Below are 15,123 nucleotides of genomic sequence, written 5' to 3'. Positions count from 1 at the left end.
GACCGAGGGCGCTGCAAGGAGCCCAGACAGAGCAGGGCCGTTGGGCAGGAGACAGCACTGTGGGGCAAGGCCACGTCCGAGGCTCCGGTGGCAGCGGCACCACCTCTCTCGGCAGAGGCCAGCAGCAGGCACTCCCCTGCCCCAACGAGTGCCCCGAAATGCATGTCGTCATCGTCCTGGCCTGGGCGTGTGTTTTCCACACACACTGAGTGATCCTGGGCCAAGCATTTCCAGAAAAAGGTTTTAGCGAGGGCCTGCTCAGCCTGACTACGACGCCAAGGTCCCCTCAGGCTGCAGCAGCAGCAGCTCATGCACCCGAAGGCTCTGGACAGCAGTGAGCCAGAGCCCAGGAAGCCCCTGCCCCAGCCCAGGATTGCTCCCTGTAGCCGTCACCTCAGCGGAGAAGCCAGACCCCCACCAGGAGCCGACTCATCACCTTCCACGGCACACTTCGGTGTGGTCTGGAGACGTAAAAGCCAGGTGCGCCATGTTCCCACTTCTCTTGGCAGGTCCCAACCCCCCCCCCTCTCGACTCAGCTCTCGGAAGCGGCTGCCCCCCGTGGAGTCTCAGGCCTCACCCCCCACTCCTGCAGAGTTGCAGGCCCCAAAACACCAACAGGGAAGCTGGGGGGCTGCAGGGTGAGCCAAGGACTCACCTACCAGCACCGAAGGAAAGGGAAGGAAGCTCCCCTCTGGAGGAGGGGACACTAAGTGTGGGGGCATCTCAACCCACAGCAGGAGGCCACCCGGGACCCCAAACTCACAACAGGTCCCTTTCCAAAGGGTAATTTTCAGATACAAGCTCGATTTGACAAGACACTTTTCATAACCGGAGACAGAAATGGTGTAAATGCTGGGTTCTCAGCTTAGCCCACAACTGCCCACTCAACACACACACGTCTTATGAACCTGACTGTACTTGCAAGTCGGAGCTGCAGGGTTGAAAGGCAGTGACCTGTCACCAAACCCTTCCCCTCCCACCTGTTCTTAATTTCTTTCCCATCTACCTTCTCCAAGGCTCCCCAAGAGCTAAAATATAACACCAGGTAGTCAGAATAAAGCACTCTGTTTATGTTAATTCAGCACAAGGATGGATGGACAGACAGGCAGAGGGGAGGGTGGACAAGTGGATGGACAGGCAGACAAGAGGGTGGACAGATGGGCAGGTGGATGGGTGGATGGACAGGCAGATGGGTGGGCAGACAGATGGGTAGATGGGTGGTTGGATGGACAGACCAGCAATGGGCGGGTGGACGGGCAGGCGGACAGATGGGCAGATGGGATGGTGGACAGATGGATGGACAGGCAGACATGAGGGTGGACAGATGGGTGGACAGGTGGATGGGCGGGTGGACAGGTGGATGGACAGGCAGACAGGAGGGTGGACAGACGGGCAGGAGGATGGGTGGATGGGTGGGCAGATGGGTGGATGGGGGGGTGGACGGGCAGGCGGACGGACAGATGGATGGGCGGGTGGACAGGTGGATGGACAGGCAGACAGGAGAGTAGACAGACGGGTAGATGGGTGGGTGGACAGGTGGATGGACAGGCAGACAGGAGGATGGACAGACAGGTGGATGGGCAGGTGGACAGGAGGGTGGACAGACGGGCAGGTGGATGGGTGGACGGGTGGGCAGATGGGTGGATGGGGGGGTGGACAGGTGGATGGACAGGTAGACAGGAGGGTGGACAGACGGGTGGGTGGATGGGTGGGCGGGTGGATGGACAGGCAGACAGGAGGGTGGACAGACGGGTGGATGGGTGGGTGGACAGGTTGGATGGACAGGCAGACAGGAGGATGGACAGACAGGTGGATGGGCAGGTGGACAGGAGGGTGGACAGACGGGCAGGTGGATGGGTGGACGGGTGGGCAGATGGGTGGATGGGGGGGTGGACAGGTGGATGGACAGGTAGACAGGAGGGTGGACAGACGGGTGGATGGGCGGGTGGACAGGTTGGATGGACAGGCAGACAGGAGGATGGACACACGGGTGGATGGGCGGGTGGACAGGTGGATGGACAGGTAGACAGGAGGGTGGACAGACGGGTGGATGGGCGGGTGGACAGGTTGGATGGACAGGCAGACAGGAGGATGGACACACGGGTGGATGGGCGGGTGGACAGGTGGATGGACAGGTAGACAGGAGGGTGGACAGACGGGTGGGTGGATGGGTGGGTGGGTGGATGGACAGGCAGACAGGAGGGTGGACACACGGGTGGATGGGCGGGTGGACAGGTGGATGGACAGGCAGACAGGAGGGTGGACAGACGGGTGGACGGGCGGGTGGACAGGTTGGATGGACAGGCAGACAGGAGGATGGACACACGGGTGGATGGGCGGGTGGACAGGTGGATGGACAGGCAGACAGGAGGATGGACAGACAGGTGGATGGGCGGGTGGACAGGTTGGATGGACAGGCAGACAGGAGGGTGGACAGACAGGTGGATGGGCGGGTGGACAGGTTGGATGGACAGGCAGACAGGAGGATGGACACACGGGTGGATGGGCGGGTGGACAGGTGGATGGACAGGTAGACAGGAGGGTGGACAGACGGGTGGATGGGCGGGTGGACAGGTTGGATGGACAGGCAGACAGGAGGATGGACACACGGGTGGATGGGCGGGTGGACAGGTGGATGGACAGGTAGACAGGAGGGTGGACAGACGGGTGGGTGGATGGGTGGGTGGGTGGATGGACAGGCAGACAGGAGGGTGGACACACGGGTGGATGGGCGGGTGGACAGGTGGATGGACAGGCAGACAGGAGGGTGGACAGACGGGTGGACGGGCGGGTGGACAGGTTGGATGGACAGGCAGACAGGAGGATGGACACACGGGTGGATGGGCGGGTGGACAGGTGGATGGACAGGCAGACAGGAGGATGGACAGACAGGTGGATGGGCGGGTGGACAGGTTGGATGGACAGGCAGACAGGAGGGTGGACAGACAGGTGGATGGGCGGGTGGACAGGTTGGATGGACAGGCAGACAGGAGGATGGACACACGGGTGGATGGGCGGGTGGACAGGTGGATGGACAGGTAGACAGGAGGGTGGACAAACGGGTGGGTGGATGGGTGGGTGGGTGGATGGACAGGCAGACAGGAGGGTGGACAGACGGGTGGATGGGCGGGTGGACAGGTTGGATGGACAGGCAGACAGGAGGATGGACACACGGGTGGACGGGCGGGTGGACAGGTTGGATGGACAGGCAGACAGGAGGATGGACACACGGGTGGATGGGCGGGTGGACAGGTGGATGGACAGGCAGACAGGAGGATGGACAGACAGGTGGATGGGCGGGTGGACAGGTTGGATGGACAGGCAGACAGGAGGGTGGACAGACGGGTGGATGGGCGGGTGGACAGGTGGATGGACAGGCAGACAGGAGGGTGGACACACGGGTGGATGGGTGGGTGGACAGGTTGGATGGACAGGCAGACAGGAGGATGGACACACGGGTGGATGGGCGGGTGGACAGGTGGATGGACAGGCAGACAGGAGGGTGGACACACGGGTGGATGGGCGGGTGGACAGGTTGGATGGACAGGCAGACAGGAGGATGGACACACGGGTGGATGGGCGGGTGGACAGGTGGATGGACAGGCAGACAGGAGGATGGACAGACAGGTGGATGGGCGGGTGGACAGGTTGGATGGACAGGCAGACAGGAGGATGGACAGACGGGTGGATGGGTGGGTGGGTGGATGGACAGGCAGACAGGAGGGTGGACACACGGGTGGATGGGCGGGTGGACAGGTGGATGGACAGGCAGACAGGAGGGTGGACACACGGGTGGATGGACAGGTAGACAGGAGGGTGGACAGACGGGTGGGTGGATGGGTGGGTGGGTGGATGGACAGGCAGACAGGAGGGTGGACAGACGGGTGGATGGGCGGGTGGACAGGTTGGATGGACAGGCAGACAGGAGGGTGGACACACGGGTGGATGGGCGGGTGGACAGGTGGATGGACAGGCAGACAGGAGGGTGGACAGACAGGTGGGTGGATGGGCGGGTGGACAGGTGGATGGACAGGCAGACAGGAGGGTGGACACACAGGTGGATGGGCGGGTGGACAGGTGGATGGACAGGCAGACAGGAGGGTGGACAGACAGGTGGGTGGATGGGTGGGCGGGTGGGCAGACGGGCGGGGGAGCGGAATGCCCCCCACAGGTCCGTGCGCTCCTCCGAGGGCAGGGCTCAGAGCCGTAACTCCTGGGCCTACACGGGCCTGAGTGGCATCGGCGCGCAGCACAGGCTTGGAAGTGACACCCTCGGCACCCACCAGCGCCTCCTCTGAGCTGGGCAGTGCCGATGGCTTCGCCCAAGCCCCCCTCAGGCTCCGGAGCCAGCGTGCCGTGGAAGCACTGGAAGGGAAGGAGTGGCCCATGTGGCCGGGAAATGGCAGACCCCAGCCTGCGCCCACCACAGCTCCCAAGGCCGCAGCGTCACCGCCGTCTAACCTGCCAGACACTCGTGCGCCAGTGCAGGGCACCAACGGGTGGGCGGAGCGGATCTGGGAGTGACCCTGGGGGTCCCCCAAAGCAGCCCTGGTTTACATGCAGGGGTCCTCGCCGGGCGTCATCCTGAGGTCTCCATTTTGAAGAAAAGTCAATTGGAAAGAAAAGAAAGTCTCCCAGGGGCTTTTAAATGTTAACAAGGGAACAAAACATTCCTGTGGAGCAAACTTCTCCAATAACACTACACTTCACGCTCTGTCATCATTACAAAGAAAGCCAATTGAAAAAATTCTCACTGAAATGTACGTTCTCTAGTGTGTTAAATGACTAAGAGCAACAAATGAACAAAGAATACTGGACGTGTGAGCTACTCGACACTATTGCTGAAAAAGTGTCTTTGCTTTTATTCCCTGACTCCTCACGCCTGGGAACACACAGCGGCTGCTGGGCACAGGGGCTGGACACCTCCCGGCGACGAGGCCCCACACTGACCGCACGCGGCCGGCCTGAGCGGGTGCCACCCCCACCAACGGGACACCACTCTCCGAGGAGGTGGGTGATCTACAAACATCATCAAATAGGGCAACTTAGAAGACCCTGCGACACGGGTGTGAGACGTGCGAAGCCGGCCTGCGGCTGCACGGCTGTCCAGGCAGGCTGTGAATGAAGCAGACCTGCCTGCCGCCCCATCCTCATACCTGCCCTCCTCAGCTGCAAGCTGGTACAAGGCGTAGGTGACCTCCGCGCAGGCGAGAATCGCCCCGTGACGGGTGTGTACGTCCGGACTCAGCGTCAAGGACAACAGTCTTGGGAGAACTGCAAAGATGGGCGGGAGGGACAGGCTAAATGAGGGAACACACACATCCTCTGCCAAAGACTCAAGGATTCAGAAACTGACATGAGAAAACGCATCACTGTACAGGGACCGCACGGTGCAACCCCATTGTAACATCCCAGCTCTGATCTCAACGGCACAAGTAAAGCCCCCTCAGCAGGGGTGTGCTGAGAAGCCACCCCCTCGCCCCAGTGAGTGGAAGGCCCTGCGGAGCAGCCCATCCCCACCAGCCTGCTTCACAGCGTCCCAAACAGCACACATCCTCGGGCTCTTCAGACACTGGGTGAGGGGCACAGAGAGAGGACAGAGGACAGGGAGGGGGGAAATGTCCCACATTCCAGCTCCTTCTGCCACCGCATGTCCCCCTCAACCTGGGGAGTGAGGGGCGGACAGACGGAGCCGAGCTGCCTGGGAACAGGGGAGTTCCTGGGAGCCCATCTTCCGGGCACTGGGCAAGTGGCTGCAGGCGCCCGGCGTGAGAAGCAGCACAGAGATGGCAGGTGGGCTGGGGCCACACCTCAGGGGAGTGCACTGGAAGGCCCAAGAGAAGGGGAGCATCACTTTGTTCTAAGAGCAAGGAGCGAACTTTGTTCCTATTAAAATTCTCTATGAAGATATGCTCAAAGGACTAAAAAGAAGGAAAGAGAAGTAAGTTCTGGGTAAGAGTATCAGGAAAGAATTCAGAGAAATGGATCCTGGAACCAGAACTTGAGGTGGGAATAAAAATTGAGAAGGCAAATGGGAGTTCCAGCAGAAGAGGCTCAGCAGGAGCCACGCGTCAGCACAGAGAAGCCGGGGCTCGGGGGAGAGAGGCTTTTGGTGGACACCGTTGCAGGGGCCGTGTCTCCTCGGCAGAGCCTGGCTGGGAAGTCGCAGCAACGGACCTGGCAAGCAACAGGAGCGTAGCGGGATGGGAAGGAAGCCCAGGGCACCAGACCAACACGGGGGGTTCTGAGGCCGACAGACTGTGGTCCTGAGGGGTGACGGTGCCGACAGCACCCGGCAGGTGGGCTGGGGGAGCCCCAGGTGGAGCACAGACACAGGGCTACAATATTTTAAAACACTGCCTGGATGAAGAAAGAACTCCTCCTTCTTCCTGCGAGGGTGGGACCCTGCAGGGGGCAGAGGAAGAGGCACAGGTGGGAGAGAACCCAGGGGCTGTTGTCCACGCGGCAGGTGTGAGCCGAGGAGGGGAGCACAGCTGGCTGGGTCCCAGGTGGTCTCTGACCCAGGCTCGGGGGAGGGCAGCCCAGGAGCCGCAGGCAGGAGGTGAGCGAGTCAGGGGAGGGCATCACTGCTGAAGAGGAAAGCCGGGGGAGGGCACCTGGAGGAGGGGTGGGGGCCCCAGAGAAAGAGGAGCCGGATTTTACTGCAGCGTCACAAGGGCGGCCAGGAGAGAGGAGGGTCGGAGGGCATGGGTGGGCCACCTGAGCCCTGATGGGCAGACGACACTGTCCGATCCCTGACCAAGGACAAGCTGTTTCCAGACTTAAATTGGTGAAATTCTCACATTAGGTTAAAACCCACACAAATAAAACCCCTTGATTCCTGAGGAAAAGCCACAGCTGGAGCACTAATGCATCGCGCTAATAGATTTGGGGGCTGCATGTAAGTTTGAGCATCGCGGTAATAGATTTGGGGGCTGTGTATAGGTTTGATAAACTGCACCGTTGTTCCTGACACCTAAGGGAGACGCTTATTTATTCCCAGTAGAAAAGACGGGGTGGCACAGGCAGGTTTCTCTCCTTAAGGAAAGCGAGCGCAATAAATCAGATCTGGCCAGGGTCTCCGACTGCTTCGTTCTGAAGTCTGAGCGCTGCCATGGACCTAAGCCTCTGGGCAGGGCCACCCCACCGATGCTAACAAACCCAGAGGAGCGGTCACTCGCAACGGGCTTCCCAGAAAGGCAGGGACGCGCCCGGTGCTTGTCTGCACACCACAACTTCAGGACCATGTGTCCACCTGCTTTCTTACGGGGTCCCTTACCCTGTTGAAAACGAAGGCCCCTACTTCTGAAATATGGCACAAATCCTTTCTGCGCAAAGACTCAGTGGGGGGCGCCGAGCTCCAGGGCACAGGGGCTGCTCCACAGCGGCCGGGGCCTCGGAGAGGGCCACGGCCACCCCTGGGGCTCCGTCCCGGCCGCCCCTGCACCCGTCGCCGTCCCGCCGCACGTGAGGCCGCCACACCTACCGTGAGAGGCGCTGTACTCGGGAGCCCGCCAGGCCAGGTTGTGCAGTGCCTTCGCTGACAGCTCCCGGATGACCCTGGGGTGCAGAGAGAAAAGTGTTGGTGCAAGGCTGGTTGTCACAAATGAGAGGGAATTTACCCCAACGTTTTTGAAATGGAGCCACTGGCCACAGGCCCACCCCACCCCACAGCTTGGTCTAGTTTAGACGGGCAGAGCATCGCCCTCAGCCTCCCCAGAGTTATTCAGCAGCAGCATGTGTTAGACTGAACCATGAGAAGTTGTCATTCTGAAGATCACAGGAGTTGAATATGAAAACTTTTATATGATTAAACCTGATAAACATGAGGCACATTTCATAGTACTCTAACATTTTCAATCCAACCACCTGACTGCAGAGGACACGGCACCGAGGCAGGGCCAGAAGCCTCCTTCGGGGAGACCCCGGCTCAGGGAGGCCGAGGAAGGCAGAGGCGGGACGGCGCCAGCAGGGGTGCGGAGAGTGCCGCAGAGCAGACGCCCCGCCGGCGCGAGGCGGGACAGGCAGGCGTTAAATTAAAACAAGATCAGGACAGCTGCGTAACAGAAACACGATGAAATATTAGGTGAAAATGTGGAAGAAGAGTCTTTGTATTTTGGATTATTAAAAAATCCAAACATATAAGTAAGCACTGCAGTGAAGCCTGGGAAAATGGAGGGTCTTCCCAGCTCTGCCCGAGGGGCCCCCACGCGCCCTGCACAGCGTCGCTTCCCCGGGCCGGTCCGCAGGGAGCTCGTCTCAGCGGGCAGCGCGGGCCGGGCAGCAGAGCGGGCACCTCCACCGGGCTGAGCCGCGCCCATCTTCCCCGATCAGTGCCGCGTGGGGCACAAGCTTTATTTACTTAAAAAACAGTGCATTTATCTTTAAGTAAAATTACACCGGGTAAGTATATCCAAGCACCAGCACACCTTAAAAAAGGAAGCAAAAATGGCGCACATCGCCTCTCGAAGGCTGAGAAAGGGGCTGAGCAGGCCCAGCACACACTCTGGAAGGCCCCTTTTCTCAAGGGCTTTGTATTTACCAGAAAATTGGAGAGACCCTTCTCTCAAGTTCTAGCTGGCATCTTCTTTGATATAATCCAAGCAAATAACAGGGAAAGACAGAAATATCTCCATCTCTGAAAAATCCTAACAATAGCAGGGTCACGACCAGGCTTTGTGAATCCTGCAGTGCTAGAAAGCGTGAGCTGCTGGACGGCAGGACCTGTGGCCCGGCTGGAACTAGGAGCAGACAAGTTTCTAGCCCCCCACCCCCACTAAGTGATTCTGTGCATCCTGAAAACTTTCAGATTTTCAAGCTTACATTAGAAAGATTTACACAAAAGAAACTTTAAAAATGAAATTAACAGCAAAAAAATTCCATGAGTTGGGGACGGGACAGAGAAGGGGCCTTCCTCTGTAAGGCTCCAAGCTAAGAAAGGCTTTTACATTTCAACAGTGTTGCTAAAAGAAAAAAAATTAAAACAATAAAATATACAGGACAGAGTCCTGCAATATTAAGTATCTGACTCTCTAAAGAAACTCATGCCAACCCCTAGGCCATAATATCAAATTATACCTTAAGACATGAAATGTAACATGAGACAAAGAGGGACATTTCATAAGGATAAAGGGCCAACACATTAGAAAGATATACAAATTATGGATCTATATACACGTAACAAGAGTCCCATCCAAAACACATTTTTAAAAAGCCTGATACAACTGAAAAAAGGGACAATTTTTTGAAAATCAGAGATTTCAACAGCCCTCTCTTGAATTGATAGACAAGTAGGCAAAAATGAACAACAGGATTAATCAGTATCTACTATCAACCAACTTGACCTAAGTAACATTTTTAAAATCCATGCCCAGTGAATGCAGAAGAAACATTACTTTCAAGCACATACAGAACATTCACGACGACGCATCCAAGGACGGGCGTGTGATGGCTACGTCCCAGTGTCTCCTGGGCTGGGCTGTGGTGTCCAGCTGTCTGGTCAAGCAAGCACTGACCTGCTGGTTACTGTGAGGTGTTTTGTGGGTTTAAATCATTAGTAAGTTGATGGCATCTACAATCAACAAAGGACACTGCCTCTGGCAACGAGAGAAGTCTCATCCTTAAACGGAGAACTGAAGATTTTAGCAGAAACAAGAATTTCCATCTCTTCTTCAGCCAGTTTCTCTTGGGAAATTCATCAAAACCTTCACTGGAGTTAAGCTTGCAGCCACCCTACAGAATTCAGAGTTACACACACACACACACACACACACACACACATCCTGTCGGCTCTGTTCTCTGGAAAACCCTGACTAATAAAGGACATAAACCAAATCCCAATGAATTTTAAAAGACTGAAATTATACAAAATGTGTTCTCTGATTACCACAGAAATAAATAAGATATCCAAAACCAATGGAAATCTAAGCGAAAACAGAAATATTTAGAAGTTAAACACACTTTTAACTAAGCCATGGGTCAAAGTAGAAATAAGGAAAATTATTTTGAACTGAATAAATATATTAATATATCAAAATTTATAGCATGCAGTTAGGACAGGGCTTAGAGAAAAAACCCATAGCTTTACACAACTGTTATCACGAAAAAGGTCTCAAATCAAAAACCAAAGTTTCCATCTTAAGAAACTAATAAAAGAGGAAATAAACCAAAAGCAAAAACGAGTGAAATAGTATATGTTAGAGAAGAAATAAATAAAATTACAAACAGAAAAGCAATAGAGGAAAATCAAAGAAATAAAAAGCTAGTTTCCTAAGGGGGAAAAAAAAAATCAACAAAATTGACCAACTGTAAACTAAACTGGTGAAGAAAATAGGAAAGAAAACACAAATTACCAAAATCAGAAATGTTAGAGGGGACATCATTACGAAACCTATGAAAAATTAAACGTTATCTAAAGGGTACTATAAACAACTCTATGCCAACAATCAAACAACTGAGATGAAACCGACAAACTCGTAAAAAGACAAGAACTACCAAAACTGACTCAAGAAGAAATTTAAAATCTGAACAGAAGTATAATAAGTAAACAAATTGAATTAGTAATTTGAAATATTTCCATAAAGAACAACTCAGGTCCAGATGGCATCGCTGGTGAGTTCTATCAAATACGTAAAGAAATAATTCCAATCCTTCACAACTTCTTTCAGAAGATAAAGAGGGAACACTTCCTAGCCTATTCCAGCCTATTCTGAGGCCAGAATTACCCTGATACCAAAACCAGACAAAGACAGCACAAGAAAACGACAAACTAAATCCCTCATGAACACTGGGGCAAACATCATTCGAAAAGTATTAAAAGCCAAACTCAGCAAACTCCAAAAAGGAGCATACACCATGCCAGTGGGACCCATCTCAAGGTTGGCACGACACCTGGCAATCAATGAACCTGACACAACACAGCAGTAGAGCAAAGAACAAAACCTCAATAGATTCAGAGAGTATTTGGAAAAATCTAATATCCGCTCATGATAAAAACCCTCAACAAACTAGAACTAGAGGGGAAGTTCGTCAACTGAACAAAAGGCATCCACAGGAAACCTACAGCCAACCCACATGCAATGGTTTCCCCTGCAAGTGAGAACCACGAAAGGTAGCTCTTCCCATCACTTCTGGCCATTACTGCACACAGGTTCTAGTTGGTCTAACAAGGCAAGAACATAGCAAGCAGAAGTCAAAAAAAAAAGGAAATTAAGACATTGAGAGTAGAAAGGACGAAATAAAACCGTATTTGCAGATGACAGGGTTCTACATGCATGGAGGGACCTACAAATGGTCACAGGCTAGAAACTTGATGTGCAAAACTCAACTATCCTTATACTTGCAACAAACAATCAGAAAACAAAATTAAGAAAACAATGGCATCAAAAAGAATAAAATAGTTAAGAATATGTGTAACAAATATGTGAGGTCTGTGTGGCTGTTGCTGAAATTCAAGATTGAAATAAATGTAGAGACAATCAATCTTCCTGGACTGGAAGACTCAGTATCATTCAGGTAACAATCTGCTCAGACTGGTAAGGCTCATCGGAAACTCCAGGGTCTGAAATTCCACCCGGCGTGCGAGCCAGCCCGTCACAGGTCCATGAGTGCGGACAGGAGACCCAAGACCCCTGGGCAGCAGCCGAGTCAGCCTGCTCGCCGAGCGGGTTCTCTGTGCCCGAGACCCTTGTGGGGACCTGGGCTGGCAGCTCTGCCTGCACACAGAGGGGAGACACTGCACTGGGAGAGCCAGTTCGAGTAACAAGCAGAAGCAAGCCTGCTCTTGTCTTGCTCACTGCAAACGGACACTAAGGCACGGCCTGAGCCAGCTCTGCGGGAGCGCCGTGTCCAGGTCCAGCAGGGAAAAGCAGGCTTCTCCCGATGAGACAAGGCTTGCTCGTAGAAACAGACATGATGGGTGGAAATCCATTATCAGACATATGATTCATAAATATTTTATCTCTGTCTGTGACTAATCTATTCATTTTCTTGACGCCATTGAGGCTTGCTCGTAGAAATAGACAAGGTGGTCCTAAAATGGATATAGAAATACAAAGGACCCAGAATAGCCAAAACAGTTCTGGAAAAGGAAACGGAGGATTTCCACTTCCTGATGTCAAACTTTAAGATAAAACCAGCAAAGCAGGAAGAGCCCAACATGGGCTGGGCAGAGCCGGGGGTCACCTAATTTGTGAGAAGTGTATCAAGACAGTGAAATGGTGAAAGGACAGTCTGTCCAACAAAATGGCACAGTGATGACTGAAAATCCATATGAAAGAATGAACTTGGACCCCACCTCATGCCATACAGAAAAACTAACTCAAGATGGACCACAGACTGAAAAGCCAGACTAAGACTTTTATAAAACTTCCAGAAGAACACACAGAAGAAAATCTACATGACCCTGGGTTAGGCAGAGTTCTCAGGCATGACACCAAATGCACTAGATATGAAAGAAAAATTAAAAGCTTCTGTGCTTCGAAAGACTCCATTGAGAAAATGAATGGATTAGTCACAGACAGGGATAAAGTATTTATGGATCATATGTCTGATAAAGGATTTACACCCATCATGTATAAAGGACTCAAACAGGTCAATAATAAGACAACCCCTTTCAAAAGTGGGCAAAAGCCTGGGCCGACGTGACCCAGGACACAGAAGCAGGTGAGGGCGGTGACTGCACCGGGACCGAGAGGGGTGGCGTGAACTGCACCGGGAGGCCAGCTCGCCTCCCTAGACCGGTTACGGCAAAAGAGACAGAGGGCACCTGCAAAGACGCGGCGAAACCACAACCCTCCTGCATCGCTGGCGGGAAGGTAAAACGGGGCGGCCACTTTGGAAAACAGTTTGGCAATTTCATAAAAAGCTAAGCACTAACTTGCCATGTGACCCGCCTGTTCTACTCCCGGGCATCTGCGCGAGGGCAGTGAGACAGCACGTGCCCACGCAGAGACCTCCCTGCGCGCTAGCAGCAACGCTACTCATTACAACCCCACAACGGAAACAGGAAACAGTCTACACAAAAGACCAAACCGTGAATAGATAAGCAAACTGTGGCTTTCCATGTGATGCAATACTATTCAGCAATAAAAAGGCATGAAATACTGATAAACACTACAACATAAATGAACCTCAAAACATCGTGCTGATTGAAAGAAGCCAGACATAAAAGACGACACATTGTATGACTCTATTTAAATGAAATGCCCAGAAAAGGCCAATATGTAGCGATAGAAAGCAGATTAGTGGTTTTCTGGAACTGAGGAGCCAGCAGGGATTGATGGAATTTGTTGGGGTGCTGGGAATTTTCTAATACTGGATTTTTGTGATGGCTCCACAATTTCATATATTTATTTAAAATCATTGAATTTTATATTTACAATGCCAAAATTCTATGGTATATAACCGATACTTCAATAGGGCTGAAAAAGCTGAAATGATTCAGCAAAATATTTACTTCTCAGAATAGTCACATACGCGCTGATGAAGTTTTCTTCAAAGGCTTGATAGAGAATATTGTAGGCCTGTGAGCCTCTGTCACAACCTCTCAACTCCGTTGCTGTGGCAAAAGCAACCAGACACGTAATCTTCCAATAAAACCTTGGTTGGAAAATCAGGAACCTGGCCTGCGGGCCTTAGCCTGCTGACCCCAATGAGTCAATATAAGTCAACTCAAAGTTCAAGCGAACACCCTGGGCTATGTATTGACAACTTTGATTCTAAACGTCTTACTGATTTATAAGGTGGTAGAAAGACAAATTAACCAGCTTCTCACAAGTGTGCTTCAGGAGACCCTGATTCCAATTACGAGTGCTTGGGGCATCATGTCTGCAGTTTGACCTCAAACGTAAGGAATCTGAGCTTCTCTGGAGTTACGGCTGACCAGCAAAGAAACCCAGGGAGCCGGAGGACATCCCGCCATGAGGCGCGCCATGGCTGGCTCTCAGGCCCGGTGCGCCCCTTGCCGAGGGCACACCCTCTGGGCTTCCCTTGCAGGGCAGCTCGGCTGCTTTGCTGCGCAGCAGTGACTGATGGAGACTTCCAAGGCCTTGCAGGACCTGGGGCACGTCCCCCAGTGGGTCAGAAGGAACTTTGTGCAAGTGACACCCATCCTGAAACTGGGGCTCTGACGTACGCCCCAGCAAAACTACTCAGGCACAGGCACTTCCTGTCCCTCAGTCCTCCTGTCTGTGGGTCACAGGCAGCTACCCCAGGCCTCCTACAAGAAGCGAGCATGTCTTCCCAGAGACAGTGTGGACCGCGGGCAGCGCTCAGGCCACGTTCAGGTTCGGGGTTGCCGTCTTACCCTTCCATCTGAAGACACATGCTCAGCTGCCCGTGAAAGGCCAAGACTCCTAGGAAATGCTACTGCATCTGCGAGGACAGCCAGCAAAACCTGCCTGGCCGCAGGAGACAACCCAGCCGACAATGAGCTCTGCCAGGGCAGAGCAGAAGCAGGGTGCTAAGGCATGTCGTCTGCTGAGGCAGATGGGGTGCGTTCTGTACCCTAAGTGCCTCCACGCTCGGGGGCTAACTGTTCTCCACCCCTGCTAACACAAAAGCATTCACATGTGCAGGACACATGTGTGACTACAGGCTCCAGAAGTAAAACTGAAGATAAACCCTCAACCGAAACCTCTGGCCTGGAGCCTGGGACTTCCATGACTCCCCAGAAGCTATTCTAAAAAATGGCATCTGCAACGAGAAACTTGAATCTCTCCTTGGCAAAAAAAGCAAACAAAAACCAATGAATTCTTATTTCACAGAAAGGCTAATGACATCCTCAGCTGATTAGAGAAACACAGAAACAGAACACCTACCCGTCCCAGTGGCTGATCTTCAGGGTAACCAGATGCTCTATCATCGGCCGGGTGTACTCAGGAAAGCTGGCAATAAACACGCTGGAAGGAAACACACCGTTCAGGTCAGTGATGGGCCACATTCAAATAAGAGTCCCGGGATATTCCTAGATGAATTATGTCACAGTTGGAGGCGACTTCAGCACAGTTCATAATAATTCACTCTCTGTGTTCAGGATGTTCCTGGAGGCCCGAATCCCCAGCAAAGCCTGGGTCCACAGAGCAGAACCCAGGGAACAGCTGTGAACCTTCTGTCAGCACCTC

General features: G+C 53.2%; 1 protein-coding gene across 3 annotated transcripts in view; it reads right to left on the bottom strand.

The window, feature by feature from the left end:
- TBCD (tubulin folding cofactor D) overlaps positions 1-15,123 on the bottom strand; it is a 229,186-nt gene that overhangs the window by 51,559 nt on the left and 162,504 nt on the right. For all 3 annotated transcript variants that reach the window (XM_037810609.1, XM_037810608.1, XM_037810611.1), the window contains 3 exons: positions 14,821-14,901; positions 7,488-7,561; positions 5,158-5,275 (listed from right to left, as the gene is read on the bottom strand). In XM_037810609.1, the coding sequence (XP_037666537.1) occupies positions 5,158-5,275; positions 7,488-7,561; positions 14,821-14,901 (273 nt within the window). The remainder of the gene's footprint in view (positions 1-5,157; positions 5,276-7,487; positions 7,562-14,820; positions 14,902-15,123) is intronic.

The sequence above is a fragment of the Choloepus didactylus genome, chromosome 18 (genome assembly GCF_015220235.1).
Source record: "Choloepus didactylus isolate mChoDid1 chromosome 18, mChoDid1.pri, whole genome shotgun sequence".
Classification (NCBI taxonomy): Eukaryota; Metazoa; Chordata; class Mammalia; order Pilosa; family Megalonychidae; genus Choloepus; species Choloepus didactylus.
This window is presented reverse-complemented; position numbering and strand designations above follow the sequence as displayed.